At 40.9% G+C, this 17,874-nt stretch overlaps 2 protein-coding genes across 2 annotated transcripts in view; one reads left to right on the top strand and one right to left on the bottom strand.

The window, feature by feature from the left end:
- LOC105900088 (CD2-associated protein) overlaps positions 1-2,517 on the bottom strand; it is a 40,047-nt gene extending 37,530 nt beyond the window's left edge. Inside the window, exon 1 of the mRNA XM_012827341.3 lies at positions 2,200-2,517. Coding sequence (XP_012682795.1) covers positions 2,200-2,203 — 4 coding nt within the window. The 5' untranslated portion in view covers positions 2,204-2,517. The remainder of the gene's footprint in view (positions 1-2,199) is intronic.
- Positions 2,518-10,503: 7,986 nt separating this feature from the next.
- The window catches only part of cnih3 (cornichon family AMPA receptor auxiliary protein 3), a 37,798-nt gene continuing 30,427 nt past the window's right edge, over positions 10,504-17,874 (top strand). Inside the window, exons 1-2 of the mRNA XM_031581766.1 lie at positions 10,504-11,190; positions 16,085-16,153. Of these exons, the coding sequence (XP_031437626.1) occupies positions 11,110-11,190; positions 16,085-16,153 (150 nt within the window). The 5' untranslated portion in view covers positions 10,504-11,109. The remainder of the gene's footprint in view (positions 11,191-16,084; positions 16,154-17,874) is intronic.

Below are 17,874 nucleotides of genomic sequence, written 5' to 3'. Positions count from 1 at the left end.
AGATTGCTGGCTGATATCGGTAGACAACTTCAAGTTCCGCTATGCACTGTTGCTGCTATGAGACCAGGCATGTTCTTGTATTCTGAGTGTGTTTACTTTATTGAGCTAACAATTCCCTTTGAGGATGTGATTGAGGAACCTTTTGCAAGGAAGAAGCTGCAATGCGCAGAACTGGTAGCAGAAGCGAGGCACACAGAAGACCAGTGGAGATTGGTGTTAAAGGCTTTGTAGCCAAATCAACCACAACAATTGCTTCTATTTTGGTTTGAGGACAGTCACTCAAAGGAGCTTTAAAGAAGTTGTCTGAGGCTGATGGAAAAAGTAAGCCAGTGGTAGTGTCTCTGGTAGTGGCATGTGTTCTAATCATGAGTATGGAGGGAGGGAGGGTTGGTCTGGGACCCCAGAGCCCTCAGGAGGGGTTGTGGGCCTAATTCAACACTGATGAAGGAAGGTGCTTCCTTGAAAAACCCAGTGAAAAACTCATGAAGGCAGCTTTGCTGATGTTATATCCTGTTGCTCAGGTTTTATGGCTGGGCAGTCATGTTATTGTGTTTAGCACTCGTGGGCTACAGAAAGCTAATGTTATACTATAAAGGAGTGCCTTTACGGATTGAGGTCCAGCATGAGGCACGTGTTGTGGCTGTCTCCAGCCAGTTGTGCGTTGATGTTGGATCCTGCTGCACAGGATCTATCATATGGTTGGACAGTTGTTATATTGGTTAAGTTGCTAGCTATGAGCAGTTGCATGTGACAGTGAGAGGATTGGCCGCTGTGCTAAGTTAACATGCTTTGTTGTGTATAATTAAAATTACAGAGTGCCACCAAAGACATTATACTTTGTCCCTATTCATTTTCAATGGGAAAAAAATGGGATTAAAAGTGGTCATTTAAAAACACTTGCAGGCCTATCAAAAAGCTGTACACAAGGGCAGTATAGGAGGGACCTGTAAGAAAATAATAAAAAAAAAAAGGATTTCTTGCACAATCATATTAATTAATTCATTTGATAATTGCAGTGGAGTCACATAGAGTGGTGCAGCTGCAAATGGGGAAGCAAGACTGTGCGCAGTCTGAGGTTTGTCTATGGATGTTCACAACACCTAGCTGTCAAAGGGTTCCAATCCTTGGGGATGTGAGACAGCACGATTCTGACCTCAATACATAATTAACTCTTTAAATACCCCTTTTTCTTCACTAAACACTGTAAGAAGTGGTGAAAGCAGATACAGAGGAAAAACTATAGGAAAAACAACAGTGTGTGCCTGCATAGTTTCACCATTCGTGCGGATCATACTTCCAGGGCTTCATGGGCCACATTGCCCTACACCAAGAAAAGAACAAAGAATGACAAGTAGATAACTTCTACGTTTATTTACCCCTGAAGGAAAAGGGAGGGAATACATTTTCTAAATCTGTATAAATCTGGTAATAAAACAGTTTCACTCAAACAGTTCCTGGGTGGACCAATTTTTCTTTCTCTTTTTTAAAGCCATGACTTCAGCATCGAAGTGCACCGACATGTAATCTAAAGGAATTTACCAATTGTAAAGGCGGAGGGTAAAGTAAGTGGTCCCAACGTTTGCAAGTGCTTGTCGACATAATACCGACATAGCTTTCAAGACAACCCTAAATTAAGAGAATGTTACTTAACTTTACAAACTCCAGGCTCGCGGACATCACTTACATTTGTTCGCGTGTAGTATTAAATGTCATAGAGAAAATTATGTACGTTTATTTAAACTCAGCACGCCTCTAATTTCACATACCTAAGTTACATGGCGAAATGAAAATGCTGTCTTTCTTAACGTTAGATAAACTTACTTCCAAACCATTAAGCATCAGAAGTTGACTTCTGCCACGAAATAACTAATTAACTATTACGCCGCTGAAGGTTTGCATTACGATCTTGGCTGTACATTCAGTAAGACTGAACTGCAGCGAAGACTACTTTACAGCAACCTGGTTGCAGTGACACCTCACGCTAATTAGATGAGCTAGCTACATAGCTAATGGTAGCATGCTAGCTAGCCAGCTACGTTACATATCAGGGATGAAACATTCTTACACCATGGATAACCAGTAACGTTAGATACAGTTTATCAGGTCACTCAGTTTTCCGACCTGTCGTCAATATATGGTCCCCAGAAAACGAATCCGCTCACGTGATTACATAATCAAAAGGTAGTGTTATGAACTCACCCATAGCTACTGCTCTTCAATGCAGGACAGTCTTACTCTGTGATGTTGTCCTATCCCGTGCTTTACGTTGTCTTTCTAACTAACTAGCCAGCTATCTAAGTAGCTACTCCTGCTGGGTATTTGTACTTAACCCTAGGTTTGCAACTAGATAACTAGAAACGGGCGATATAAACGTGTTGAAAAGTTGAATAATTTCGACGGCTTATTTCACTTTGCGGAAGGCGTCCGATGGCAGATTTTAAGATTATTTTGCAGGAACTGCGCCCCAGTCTCCGCCTGTCTTGGATTTGCTAATGTTACACCATACCAACTTTCACAAAATCCCGCGATAGTTCGGCTAAGTTACCTTTGTTGTCACGTGACCCGTACACTAAACGCTTGAACATATTTCATCCTGTTTGCTGTTTCAGCTCATTCTGCTTGGTTCAGTTCATTCTTGCATGTTGCATTGTTTTGACAGTGCAGGTATAGTCTTATATGTCTATAATCAAATCTGGAGAGTCGGTGTAAGATTCTGACAGACAAAGTCACAATCACTCCAGTAGGCCCATGTGTGCGTTCATAATTGTACATTAATTGTAAATTGGTTGCTTCCCTAACAGACATCTAGATCTCCAATCTGTGTTCATAATTGTACATTCATTGCGAATTGGTTGCTTCCCCAACTTGTATGTCAGCTTCTTACTATTTAAGCATTTTTAATGTTAGCTAGGTTTTATAACATTCTCAAATTAATTTTGAAAGTACACGGTCATGTGAAGGAGAGAGAAAAACTTTAATTTTCACTAGCCACCTATGCTAGCCACAAGGAATGTCATACAAATGATAACTACAATGGTCAGACCCCTCAACATCACATATAAGTTATCATACCCAAACAACCTAAACAATGTGCGATGACACATTTGGGTGCATCACAACCGCCACACTAATAATTTATTAACCCTTGAGAACACTCACAACACCATCATTTTACCCATGTGTGCCCGGACCACCCACAGCAGCACTCCTGCCTAGGCTTCTGGATGCCTCCCTGAGGGACTAAAGAGGACGAGAGAAGGGGAAGAGAAGGAGGAACAGGACTGCAAGTCTTCCAGCGAGGGGCTAAGTCTTGATAAGGCTTTGCTGATGGCTTCATCTTCTAAGATTTAGCCCAGTGGACAGCAAGATGGTCCTCTGCTAACTAAACGGCGCCTCAAGATGGTGGCACTGCACCCATAAGGCTGACAGCGATCCTCCTCATAAGCCAAGTTCCTAATTAAATATGAACCAATGTTGTTGTGTTCAATGATTTAATGCAACAGTATTAGTGAACTACAAGAAGTGTGTTCGATATGCAGGGTGTAGCCTTTATGAGGGATGTTTCAATACTTCCAGGATAATATTACCATGTTGGGGGTGAAAAGCGTTTCTAGCATTCATTTTCTGAACACCGTCATTTCTGACCAACGAACATAACATATGTGTTTGTGTGTTTGCAGTCTACCACCCCGCCCGTATGCGATATGATCCTCCTCAATATCTGGAGTCAGTAGCCCATATGTTAAACCACTGTAGACGAGGCCTGCGAGGGATGGATTTTTCAGTCGTGCTCATGCAAGATCCTGTCCCGCAAAAATATGTAATATTTTGTGCCGTTCCTGCTCGCAAAATCCCGCAGGTGGACATGTGATGGATTTTTCAATCCTGCTCCTGCCCGCTCCCATGAAAATGTGCCATGCGTAAAAAACACCAAACTTGCACCTGTTTATCTAAAACATGGGTCATTTCTTGCCGCTGTCGTGCACACAAGGATAACATTCTGTATTTAAAGAACAAACAATCTGCTTTTATTTCATTTCATAGATATATACATTTAGCTGGAGTCCCGTGAGTCATTTCTTTCTCCTGCACTCAGTTTCTTTTGATTCTGCAATCAAAATGAAAGCTCTCTTAAAGGGCTGTATGCCAGACACGGCAGACTTGAAGACCTGATAGAGATCCCATGCACAGAGGATGACCAAATCTAGTGTATAAGCATACTCTCTTCTTCAAAAATCTTCTCAATTGCAAACACATTGTCACTATGTCTCACGATGGGGAAAAAAATCAAAATGAAGAACTGCGTAATGCTTTACCTCACCACGTCACACATCAACAACTATGAGTCAGACCCTTCAGCTAACTTGAAGAAGAAGCTAGCTTGATATTTTCAGTATGGACTGAGGTGGCATAGGCCGCAAAGAGACCAAAGAAAATGTTGTGGGGGGGAGTGAGTTGAGTTATCTATATGATTGGTTATTGTAGCTTTGTAGGTTGATCTCATTCGTCGTCGTCGTCGTTCGTTTAATTTTGTCTTTCACAATTCAGACTGGGATGTCTGCATCCTCCAACCACTTAATAGTAGTGTGGTTGAGAGTGAAGAGACCGTCTAGCCCATTGGGTGGCTTGAATATTGGGCATTCCTGAAGGAGGTGTGGGATAGTCTGCGGGGCACCACACTCACATAGGTCATTTTCACAAGCGCCAACCATCTTGAGAAAGAACCGAGTCCTTCCCCATCCAGTACGGAGGTGGTTGAGGCAAGACCAGGCCTTGCGGCTTAGGTGGTGGCTGCTTGGCTCTGTGGATGGGGACTCGATGAAGGTGTGCAGTGGTGTGTGAGCTTCTCCATTCTCCCTGCCATTTCTGCTCCACCCAGGAGGGGGAGAGTGGGCCTTGCCTGCGGAGCGCTGCAGCTTTGGTAACAAAGTGCTGCCTTGGTAAGCGCTGGGGGATGGTATCGTCCTGGACGGGAGGGACCAGGCTATCCTCCTTGACTGCCTTCTCTGCCAGCTTTAGGACCTGGTGGTCACGCCGGATACTAGCAGGTGGGATTCCTGAGACTCCCAGACTGCGACAGCATATTCAGCAGCCGAATATACCAGGGCAAGGACCGAGGTTCGGAGGGTCGTGAAGTTTGCCCCCCAGTTCACTCCGGTGAGCTTCCTGATTATGTTGACACGTTTGGAGGTTTTCTCGGCCACGTTCTTGAGGTGGGGACCAAACGTCAGACTGCGGTCCAGTGTCACTCCGAGGTATATAGGTTGTGGGTCGAAACTCAGCCTTTTGCCCTCCATCTTTATTTCCAGCTCCTTTTTTGCAAGTCGGTTGGCCAGGTGGTAGATTTTTTAGGCTCGCTCAGTTTCAGGTGCCAGCGGGTGAGGTAGCTATAGAGGGTGGAAATGTCTGTTTCCAGGATAGGTTGGATCTCCTCATAGTTTGATCTCATTGACTGTAATATACAATCCAGAAATTGTGGTGTCGTTTCTTTCAGCTATCATTTCTGATCGTTTCAGATATTTAAATGTGGCTAATGGGAAAAGACATGTCCATTTCTGTTGATGTAAAGTATGATTGTCTTGAGCAGTACATCTTCACAGGCCTTCAAAGTTTAGAATCATGCTGAATTGCCCAGAATGCAGTTAGGGTGACCAGGTGCTGTTGGGGCATAGTTTCTACTCTATTTAATAGCGCTACGTCATATGAGCCACTTATACTGTTGGGGCATAGTTTCTACTCTATGTAATAGCGCTACGTCATATTAGCCACTTATGCTGTTGGGGCATAGTTTCTGCTCTATGTAATAGCGCTGTTGGGGCATAGTTTCTGCTCTATTTAATAGCGCTACGTCATATGAGCCACTTATGCTGTTGGGGAATAGTTTCTGCTCTATGTAATAGCGCTACGTCATATTAGCCACTTATGCTGTTGGGGCATAGTTTCTGCTCTATGTAATAGCGCTATGTCATATTAGCCACTTATGCTGTTGGGGCATAGTTTCTGCTCTATGTAATAGCGCTACGTCATATTAGCCACTTATGCTGTTGGGGAATAGTTTCTGCTCTATGTAATAGCGCTACGTCATATTAGCCACTTATGCTGTTGGGGCATAGTTTCTGCTCTATGTAATAGCGCTATGTCATATTAGCCACTTATGCTGTTGGGGCATAGTTTCTGCTCTATGTAATAGCGCTACGTCATATTAGCCACTTATGCTGTTGGGGCATAGTTTCTGCTCTATGTAATAGCGCTACGTCATATTAGCCACTTATGCTGTTGGGGCATAGTTTCTGCTCTATTTAATAGCGCTACGTCAACAGCAGCAACCTGGCTCATACAAATGAGAAAAGCGCAATGAATGTGGAAAATCAAACTGTGCAGATGTTTGGCTGGTGAACACCTTTGCTAAGTTACAAAAAACAAACTTACACAAACTTTGCAGATAAAGTAAAAGCACCAACCAGGCAACATCATGGCCACAAAGAAAAGAAAATGTTGTTTTAGTAAATAATGGGCTGCAACATATTCCTGGGTGAGGGCACGGACAGGGATTCCCAAAGAGTGTTCTGCAGTCTTTGTCAAAATTCAATTCAATTTTATTTATATAGTGCCAAAAACTATTTAAATTGCCTCTAGGCGCTTTACAGAGCCCAGAGCCTGAAACCTCTAGTGCAAGCCCTAAGGTGACGTGGGGCAAGGAAAAACTACCTTTTAACAGGAAGAAACCTTGTGCAGAACCTCAGCTCAAAGGGGGGACCCATCTGCTTGGGGCCGGCCAGGTAGAGAGATAGAGATAGAAAAGGGAAGGGGCAGAAGGTAAGGGAGGAGAGAAGGAGAAGGGAGAATTAGGAGCAAGCATATTCATTCATACACGTATCAGAGTATAAAACATATCAGTACATATATGTACATTATACATATATGATTCCAAGAAACATAGAAGAAGGTATAAACATGAAACATGAAATTAATAGTGGATAAAATTGGAGAGAGCCGGCATTCAAAGTATTGGTTGTAGAACAGCTTAATCTCCTCAGAGCAAGGAAGCAGGCAACTGCCAATATCACTGTTATGAGTAAATAAACTGGTATACAGTATGTATTATAAGCAGAGTAGAATTTGTGCATAATAGTTTGGTGGGAATGGGCAGCTGTAAGCAGAGGGTTTCTGCTGGTAGATCAGGTGGAAAGACTGTGGCAGCATCCCGCAGTGGAAATAATCTACAGTAGGAGGGGTGGAAAAGAGACAAAGTGAGTGGGCAGAGCTAAATTGCCTTATATGTGTATATGTAATTATGAGGGTCCTACTATATGGGAAAGAGCAGGGACAGCTTAGAGAAAGAATATAAGAAAATGTGTCATTCACACAATAAATAATTCAATAAACGATGCACTGTCAATTATTTAATATCAAATTAATTATACTATGGCAGGCCAAAGGCTATCTGGGATGGGGGGATGCAGCACGAACCGGGGTTAGGGTAAGGGTAGGAATTGGATACGAACCCAGATTAGGGTAAAGGAAGGGGTTGGGTGTGGGAGAGCCCTTGGGATTATGAACCAGGATTAGGGCAAGGGAAGAAACTGGGATATGAACCCTGGTCATCTTAACTGCCCACAGAAAACCATACGTGGATGGTGAGATCAAAAGCTGTCTGCCGAATTCACCCACTAAAATTGTTGAATTGTCAAAACTCCAAGCAATGTAAACATTTCGTAATAAAATTAAGGTATTTGCTGAAATTTTGCAGTGTTTCTCATACTGACTTTATGATGATGCATGTAAAGTTTTGTAATGGATGATTGTTTCTTTTTGGAAAAGTAGGTAATTTTCTCAGTGCAGGTAATGTTGTTATGATTTCCTTAAAATGGTTTGACATATGACATTTTCTTTAATCCCATTCTGTTCTTATGATCTTTAGATGCTTTTCACTGAATCTTACAAAACAAAATTTCTAAATCGTAAACTGGACTGTTACAGCGCCACCATGAGGTCAATATGTGTAATTTTTTGTGCCTGAGTGGTGGGTGTAATTTTCAACCCAACTGCCAATTTTGGTGATAAGGCCTTATAATTTTTGCAGCACAAACACTTTTAGTAGAGAAAAAGTTGAAGAAGAAGTAGACGAAATATAGCAACGATGTGGCGACGAAGGGCCCTTGCACATTTGGTCCGCAACCTGTGACATTCTATCATCAGACAATGTACTCACATTGATGCTTGAGTGTGTGTGTGTGTGTGAGAGAGAGAGTTTTAGACATTTGAAAGCACTATTTTCCTGGTGCTGTAACATAGACACCTGCGATGGCATTATGCTCAGTGCACAAATTAGACTGTGTCGTTAGAAATAAAATAATCATCCCAACTTTAGAAATTCAGGTTCTCCATCGTTTCATTTGCAAAGTTGAACAGATACAGGGCTTCGGCCCACCGCCTTGATATGTTACTGATGTGTACCAGGTTCCATGAGTTTTCGCCCTTGGGAACCTCCTTTAAAATGGCAAATATAATAATAATAATAATAATAATGATAATAATAATAATGCTTACAGAAACAATAGGGCCGGTGGAGACCGGAGGGGCCGCATTTTTGGTGCTGTGGTGCTTATGAGAACAAAAACAAAAGGGTTCCAGCAGCTTCGTTACTTGGACCTGTAATAAGAATAATCGGAAACAAAATGGCTCCAGCAGCTTTGCTGGTATACTTTTTATGCTGCTGCTGCTGGTACTATTTGCATGCACCATGCCTGTCACTTGATCAGATAGCACTAGGCAGGTCATTCCACCACGAGGTACCACTAATGAAAAGAGTCTTAATTGCCAACTCTTGCTGTGGAGAGAGGGCAAAGGCAACATATGTTCTTCAAAGTTCTCGATAAAGTGCATTACACACAATGAAGGGAGTCCATCAACTAATTTTAAACACTGACTGATAACTATTTTAATAGCAGATGGTATGGGTCAGTGGGTCATTGGTGTTAGATAATCGCTGCCCTGCAATTGTTAGATGATATTTATTGTTTGTCCAAACGGTGTGATAGAATCTAAATGAGCACGCAAAACTTGAAGAACGGACCGGAGGTCAGGATTTCTGGATTTTATTTCAGCCTGGAGAGCCACTCTAAGCGTGCTGCTCAGAAAATGGCCAACCTGATTGTAGAATATGTTGGCATTTATACCATTCAGTCAGGTAGAATACAGGAGGGGATGGGAGACCACACCCTATAGGTGATGGCAGGAAGGGGAGACAGTGAGGTGGACGGGTTCACCTATAGGGGGAGGGAGGTGATTACAGAGGGTGATAGCAGGAAGGAGGCTTTCTGTGGGGAAGGGGTTCAGATGTTAATTGTTCAGGTCTCAGTGAAACAGACAGAGTACACATCCAAGGGTATGAGTTACAGATACAAAATAATGCTACACTTAGTTCATGTCTCTTACAACAGTAGAATAGCAATATCCAGTTCCATCAGTCCCCCATATGAGCATTTCTATGCTCACACAAGAACCACCATGCAACAACCAAATCAGAACAGGAAAACATCAATATGCGGTTCCATCAGGTGGTAGGAGAGCCAAACCTTTCATTCGAAGTGTGAAATGTTAGCATCCACGTAATTCCATAGGTTACAGTGTCCATTTCTCTAGATATTATTCCTTTTCCTTTATAAAGATGCAGGCAGCAAAAACTATAAGTCGTACAAGCACCAAACTTGATATATTGGTCCCTGAAATGGGATAAATGTCACAAAATTGTAATTACCACCACATGACTTCAGGGGGCATTATTTCTATTCTATGGCAAATATCTTGTAATGTAAAAGTTCAAATTTCATTAAATTCAATAGTCAATAACTACATAATTTTTTGGATGCATGCCACATTTTGTGAAATTCTGTTCACAGAGGAAGCTATAACTGAAAAATTGCAATATCCTGAGAACAATTTAAACTATAAACTCTCTAATTTTCTCTGGATCTTTCTCTCTATCCTTTAATGTTTTATTTTGTATGTCTGCATGACCCACACCTCTTTCTCTCCTCTTTCTTTTTGCCTTCCTACTCCTACATGCATTCAATTCACATGTTATTGTTTAAGAGATGTCCATGTCTCAAGTCTTTTCATTCTCAGGAAGCCTCTCTCCTCTTGGTTTTTCTTGGAGTTGCAACTGTTTTTTTTAGTTTAAATGTAAACAGAATGTCTATCCTGTAGGATATAAAACTGAAAAACAACTGTCCTCAAAAGTGTTCCGTGAACTCAGATCCAACGTTGCAGTATGAGAGTAAATAGGTAAACAGGTGATGGATTGGATTGGCTGGATTATAATGAGGAATATGGTCTATTGTCTACTTTAAAAATGATAAAATAATGAGCATTTTAAAGGTAGGTTGCTCTTAAACCTGTACAATAACAGCAAAACTACCTAACTCGATTATTCTTTATGTTGCCCACACACGCACACACACACACACATACACAGAGAGAGAGAGGGAGACAGAGGGGGAGAGAGAGAGAGGGAGAGGGAGAGAGAGAGAGAGGGGGGGAGAGACTAGCGCAACTCACCTGTAAGAAAGATGCTTGAGATTTTCTTATGCTTAAACAAATTGGAGGAGCTAGTCTACAACCTAAGCCTATTTAAAACTGGAACCAGAAGACACGTTCCTTGCCTATTTTATACTGCCACAGCAGGCTAATTGGCTGCCGCTTTTGATCTCACCATCCACGTCTTGTGATATACTAGGGTACATAGGCTATCACCTTATGTGCTATATTTACCCTACCGCAACTGGCAGTATTTATCGTACAACCCTCCTCCCCGAGGGAGAAATCCTACATGGACATTTTCATTCCTACGAGAATGTGAAATATTTTTTTTCTATCGCATTGTCTCCATATCATCGAACCGGTCGTCATAAGATAGCCCATGCTACCCAATAGGATTACACGTAGGTCAAAACGAGACAAATCTTCACTGGAGACTGTTCAGGAATGATGATTTGGTGGTCGTCAGAAAGGATTTGAGGCTTGGTTTTGTTTATACGTTACGTTTTCCTTCAACGCTTAAATTCAGAGCCTCTCGAATTTTGGGGGAATCCCTCAGTTGCTTTGACAATGATATTCACTTTCGCTGCCTTCTGCTATATGCTCTCCTTGGTTCTCTGCGCTTCCTTGATCTTCTTCGCCATTTGGCACGTAAGTGTTTAAATCCGCAGTTAACTTTGTTCAGTGGCCGAAATGAAAGAAAAACAAAGCAGTTGTTGATGTTGATTATGTCGATATATGAGCAAAAATAAGGTGGCTAATTGTGCCCGGTACGTAACATTCATGTGAGAGGTACTGAGACTCACGTCGATTTCAACCAATTAACCCATTATCGGTGAAAATGTATCCAGTCCTTTAAAAATATTTGCTGCATGTGTTTATTTAAAAGCTTAAATGTATTAAAAGCATTGCCTTTAAGAAAATCACTTTTTACTGTGGTTGTTAAACTAACATCTTTGTGCATCAGAATATAACATAAACTTCGTAATTGCGCCTTCACAAAGTGTTTCAATCTCTTTAACAACCTAAGTAGGATTGCGCAAGACTGTTAACTGAGGAGTTATTGCTTTATTTTGCATCATCTCAAAATGCTGAAGATTGCTTTATCACGCAGCAATGTATGCTATGAAAGTTAGCTGCGATAAACAGATCCTTCAGACATAAACATATTTGTAGTCAGTGCCAACTCTTGTATAGTACATGCTCTTATATAGCAATTGACTAGAGGGTCATTCCACGCCAAATCACCTTTGACACAGGTCAAAAAATTCAGTATTCATGTCATTTTACAACATCTTAAAACTCTAAATAGTTTTTGTGTGTCAAATATTTAAAGTTGGTGCCCAAGGCTGAAAACAGCGTCATTTTGAATCCACATATGTTCATCCTCACCAAAGCCTCAAATCTTGGATTTAGCTGAAATGTGTGCTGGTTGTACAAAACATCCTCCATAGACTTTAGGTCCACAGACTTTCAAACTTGATCTGTGTTCCTGAATTCATATAGCTTTGAAATAAAATGGAACAGGACATGTTTCATGAATGAGCGTGCAAGCGTGCATGCTGTTTTATAACTCAGTCTATGATGTAAATGTTTGATAATATGAGTTTGCTGTCAACAACCAACACACCAACCCAATTCCAAGTTCAAAACATGCTGTAAAGTGTCTCTTACACAGACAGACACATACATACACACACACACACACACACACACACACACACACACACTGCACTGTGCATCCAAAATATAGCCTATGTACAAGCCATGCCTCTCTCTCTCACACACACACACTCACACACACACTGCACTGTGCGTGTCATTAGAACATAATTTGAAATAAACTATATACTCTTACTGAATAAATGCAGACAGACCCAAAAACGTTTTGTGTAATAATCATGAAAGCCAAGGCTAGCATCATAACATGAATTAAATGCATGGCTTACCTCCTTGGGTCCTTCCACTCAGTTGTGCATTTTTGGGTTATCACAACCTAAATCAACTGGGCGTTTCTTTTGTGGAGCATTTTGTGCCTGTGATCCAAAAATAGGTTTCTCAGAGTGCCAACTGTTGGCTACTCTAATGTTAACTGTACGTTATGCATATCTTGACGTACTTCACCTGCACTTTAAATATATCTATATCACATCTGCACTAATCACCATTATTGCTGCTCATGTTCTTACTGTTCATACCACTTATATCTTATATCATACTGTATATATCCTATTTATATTACCACTATACATATGCACATACTCTGCACTCTTTTGCGTTGCACTTCTGGTTAGATGCTAACTGCATTTCGTTGCCTCAGTACTTGTACTCTGTGCAATGACAATAAAGTTGAATCTAATCTAATCTAATCTAATCTAATCTAATCTAATGACATCAAACCAAACCAGTAGCACCAAAGCATACTACTTCCACAAATTTGACCTTATGCAGATAAGACCAGGGTGTTTGTTTTTTCTTTCTTTTTTGTTTTTGTTCATTTCATTTAATGAAAAGGTTTTCACTTTTAATGTGATAAGTGTAAATTAATTATTAATACACAATGTTGCTCAGCAGTGGCTGAGGTGTGCTGTTTCTGCCAGGGAGTTCTCCTACCTCTCTCAGTCTCCTTTCTCAGCCACTTCTCTGCATGTAATAGATAGACAGCTACAATAATAACTGTAACCTCACACTCCAGCATGCACTCTTCCTCTGTCAAACGGGAGCTCCCCTATGGCGGACAGATGAGTTTGTGCATTTTCTGCCAGTGGTTGGCATGTGCAAGGCTGTCTCTCAGATGAGTCTTCATCCTTATCTCATCTCAGCACTTCTGACTGTGTGTTCAATCATGTTTTTTTTTTCAGTTGTGTGCTACCATTACATTTTGGCAATATGCAGTTAGGGTTGCAAAGTTCTTAGAACTTTCAGAGGAGGAAACTTTCCATGTTAGTATATTAGCGAATTTTTGGTAATTTTCAGACAATTTTGGGGAATTCATATTTTCCTGTATAATAGTTTTTGATGACTAGCTTTATTGACAAACCTGAGAAGAAAGGAAATGTCAGCACACTTGTTGACCATGCTGTCTTTGTTGAATAGTTAACATCCAGTGGCCATTTGCAGGTGGCTCTATATATATATAGGCAAGTAGGGGGTTGGGGTGCATGGTATACCGGTAGTGTGTGTGTGTTTTGGTCATGTAGGATTCATGATATGGATGTTGCAGTCAGGGGCAGAACTTGCCTTTCCTGTCGATGGGCGTGAATTATCAGTCGAACAGTGGGTATTCTATTTATGCACATACCTTCCTGTCCCTGATAGTCTAGGCTAAGAAAAACCTGTTAGTACACTGAAGTAGGTCAATTCTAGACCACAGGTGTCCTAATTATGTTGTGTTTAGTTTAGTGAAAGTCAGTTAAAAGAAATCAATGAACCACTGATTCAAAGTTAGTAAGTTAGGTGAAATCAACATTTTTGTTAGCTTGGTAGTGCGTGTGTGTTTCTTTATTTTCTACAAACATAATAAACACCTATGGTACCGCACACACAGGCTGTAGCCTGCGCATACATACTATCTTGCCAAACGCAAATAGCAACTGAGCTGTGGGCATAGGATAGGTAAAGACACAAAACACATTTTTTTTCAACATATTAATTGTAGAAATACATGGTTTCAACAAACTGCATTAAAATTACAATAAATTGCATTAATGTAATTAATACAACTGATTGATGGACTAAAAAGGCTAACAGCCTGTATTTGATCTCACATTCAAAGTGACCGTGCTATAGGCCAATAACTGAGACATCAACACGTTGACATTTCATTCCCACAAACTTGTTGAACACCTTATCCAAATGTTTGCAGTTTTTTCTTTCGATCATAAGTAGCGCTCCTTGCCCATGGTGGCAGGCAAAACGTTTTGAATAGTTTAAGGCGACTGAAGAAACATTGTGCCTGTATGCTACTCACAGGAATTGTGAGGGCAGCCAGATTTGGGAACGCTCAATCCATGTCATTGGCTATAAGAAAGGCTAAAACATGGCCAGTGGGAAGCTCATTCATCTCCAGACTTCTGTACATGTTGTGACAGGAGAACATTGTGAAACTCGAGCTTTCATTGTACAGGTCAAAGAACATAGTCCTGTGTTTGTCTCCCTTTCAGGCGGGGAATATCGATTAAGATCTTTCATTAAAAAACCCGTTTGTGAAACACGTCACTCAAAGTGATTATATAAATGTACACTGCTGACTCGCCATGGGGCTGGGCCGTGGATGTGCGGCACCCACAGGACCCATTGAAGCTACGCAAGTGGTTGCACTGTTTGTCATAGCCTACCTGATGCAGTTACATGGTTAAACTGGTGAAGACAACAGACGACAAAGCATAAACTGTTTGGTTGGCTGCGGGAGTAGAAAATATACTTTTTACTCACAAGGATAAATATCTTTACATTTACACCTTTTGTTCCATTGTTAACTTACCATAGATCAACAGTGTAGTTTGTCTGCTTTGGATGGAGATAAAAAGCCAGTGGATGGGGCAGCAGCAAGGAGAGGTATTTCTTCATAAAGTGACGGTGGGTTCCCTGGCTGTTCAATCATGAATCCCCATTGGCTCTAGGGATGCAACAGGACACAGTATTATGTCAAACTGCTTGGTACGCCCTCTACGATTCAATACGCAGAAGAGAACCGCAGTGTAACGATGCATCTGTCGTTTTCCTTTCATTTCCAAACCTTGTTCATTGCGCTGCAGACTGCACACACATTGTACATTCAGATCTACAGAACATCTCTGGAGCCTGTCAGAATGTCCCTGGTGCCTATCAGTGGTCTGCATGCATATAGGAGCTGGAGTAGAGAAACTAAAAATTAAATGATCTCAGCTCCAACCTGACAATGGTCAAACGCTAGCTAGACAGAGAGAAGCAAATTGGGAGAGACACCTCCGTCTTTCAAATCCGCTGTGTGGGAACATTTTGGATTCAGTATTCAATACGTAAAGTACAGTCTGCAAGCATTGCTTTTCCACTGTAGTCTACTTGAGTGTAAACACTTCTAACATGATGTCATGATGTATAAATCGTCATCACCCATCACCCGCCACTCATAAATCTATGTGATGCTTTGAAGGCACAGCAAATGCATTGTCAAATGTTTGGTTACTAACGTGACTTCTGTTAAAAACCCTGCCCACTTCTATGCGGATTGAAAGACAGATCATTTGGTCGGTTGAACAGATACAGATAAAGATAATGACATCTGTGTACACATCTAATCCCTATAGTGAAATGCGTCAGTGGTAACAACATGCTGTGGGGATATGTATGATCTGTAAAACTATGGCTTTCAATGTGCTGTAGCATCAGTTATTCTTTGAAACGTTGATTTCTCTTCATGCAGATGAAATAACAAATGCTGTAAATGCCTTAGGAATTCATACTTAATTAATATTAAATGGCCATCATTTTCATCTGCTAATGTTGTTCTCCTGATCGTCAACACTCATGCTGACCTGTTCTTCCCCCCCCCCCCCCCCCCCAGATAACAGCCTTTGATGAGCTGCAGTCAGATTTCAAAGTCCCTATTGACCAGGGCAATCCACACCATGCGGTAAGAAATACTTGGAGGTGAACAGTAACCTCACATGCTGATCAGTTTGTCTGTGTGTTCAAGTCTGTGCCTATTTATGGGTAAATGCTTAATCCTCTTGAGGCACTTTGATGACTGTCATGCTCTGATATTTTTTTAATTTGAGCATTTGATAGGGTTTCCAAAGTCACTGATTTTTTTTTTCACAAGGTGAAGGCAATGTTTTAAAAAACACCAAGAATTGAATATATTGAAATGGTTTACGAATATGCCAAAAAAACATACCAAACAACAGTGACCTTTGACCTACTTCATTAATATGGCCGGTTTAATTGTTGTGCATGTGCCAGTTGATGACATTTTACCACAGCCCCTTTACAATATAGCTTATCGACAAAGCCTAAAATCAAACATTACGTTGAGCTTTGCAACCAATGCATAAGATGTGAGCCAGCTGATCATCACTTAAATAGCCGAGGTCACACCAATGAAAATGAGGTCACACCACCTCCAAGGCCAAGGCTATAGGGAGGGAAAGTTAAACTCTAGGCCTCTAGTCAGTTCAGTGTTTGTACAAGTATAACCTACTACCTCATTTGGAAATTGCCCCTTTCATTTCATAAAAGGACTCCAAATCAAGTCACATGCCCTGTTCACCATAGCATATGCCTTGTTCTTAATGTTAGCTCTGGTGCCACCTAACCACTCTCCCTGGTGCCACATAACCACTCTCCCTGTGAGTAAAAGCACTGCGCCACAGGCTCTGACCTATAATGGTTATCACCACACGGTATGCATTTTTTTGTTTTGTCAAAAACTTTCAGAACAGCAAGCAATAAAAATCAGCATTTTGATCAGCTCTGTATATGGCATGCAACCCATCTATCAACCAACCAACGTCATCTATACAACATATTCACTGTAGTTCCTTAACACCTTGTTACAAAAAAAATGGCTAAAAAATAAACTGTGATCAACAGAACCAATAAAGATTATCTCTATATCTCTATGGACAATTAAATTCATTTTGTTAGGAATGCTACCACCAGGGGGTGGGGTCTTGACTAAAAGTGAATGGTTAGAAAATACTTTATAGCTAGCTAGCTTACAGGTTAGACGATACCAGAATCAAATGAAAGGACTGGTACTTAATGGAGTATAATTGTCATCATTTACATAATAAATATTAGAATATATTTTTACATTCATGGCCCTAATAAGTGCCTTATACAATATCACACACGCCTAAGGTGGCTCTTATCATTTGTACTCCCCATGAAAAACCACCATGAAGCATCACATGCTTTTAGTGAATGAGTGCAGTGGCATACAGACTTGACGGAGAGACACTTTAAGTAGTTGGCTTGCCATCCAGCTATTCAGTGTGCAGGATTATCTGGTTGTCTAAACTACATGAAGTAAATTAGTGTTTCTAAATCGAATGTTTTAACTGTTCATAACTCTGGCAAATCAAATGTCAGCTAGTTAAAGCTAGCTAGCAGACTTGTTGCTTGCTGTGCCTATTTCTTACATATTTTGTGGGGCACCTCTAAAAAATGTAAATTAATAATATTTATAATGCTAATATGCTTCATTTGGCAGATGTCCAATTCCTATGTCAGATACATGTAGCTAGCATAGCTATTTTTGCGACCATGCTCGTTGTAGACAGTTCTAAGGAGGAGATTTCCGCCAAAAAAAGCCAAAAAAAAGTTGGCCAAAAAAAGAGTTGGCTAAGGGAA

The sequence above is a fragment of the Clupea harengus genome, chromosome 15 (assembly GCF_900700415.2).
Source record: "Clupea harengus chromosome 15, Ch_v2.0.2, whole genome shotgun sequence".
NCBI classification, from domain to species: domain Eukaryota; kingdom Metazoa; phylum Chordata; class Actinopteri; order Clupeiformes; family Clupeidae; genus Clupea; species Clupea harengus.
The sequence above is the reverse complement of the archived record's forward strand: the minus strand, read 5'-3'. Positions and strand labels throughout refer to the sequence as shown.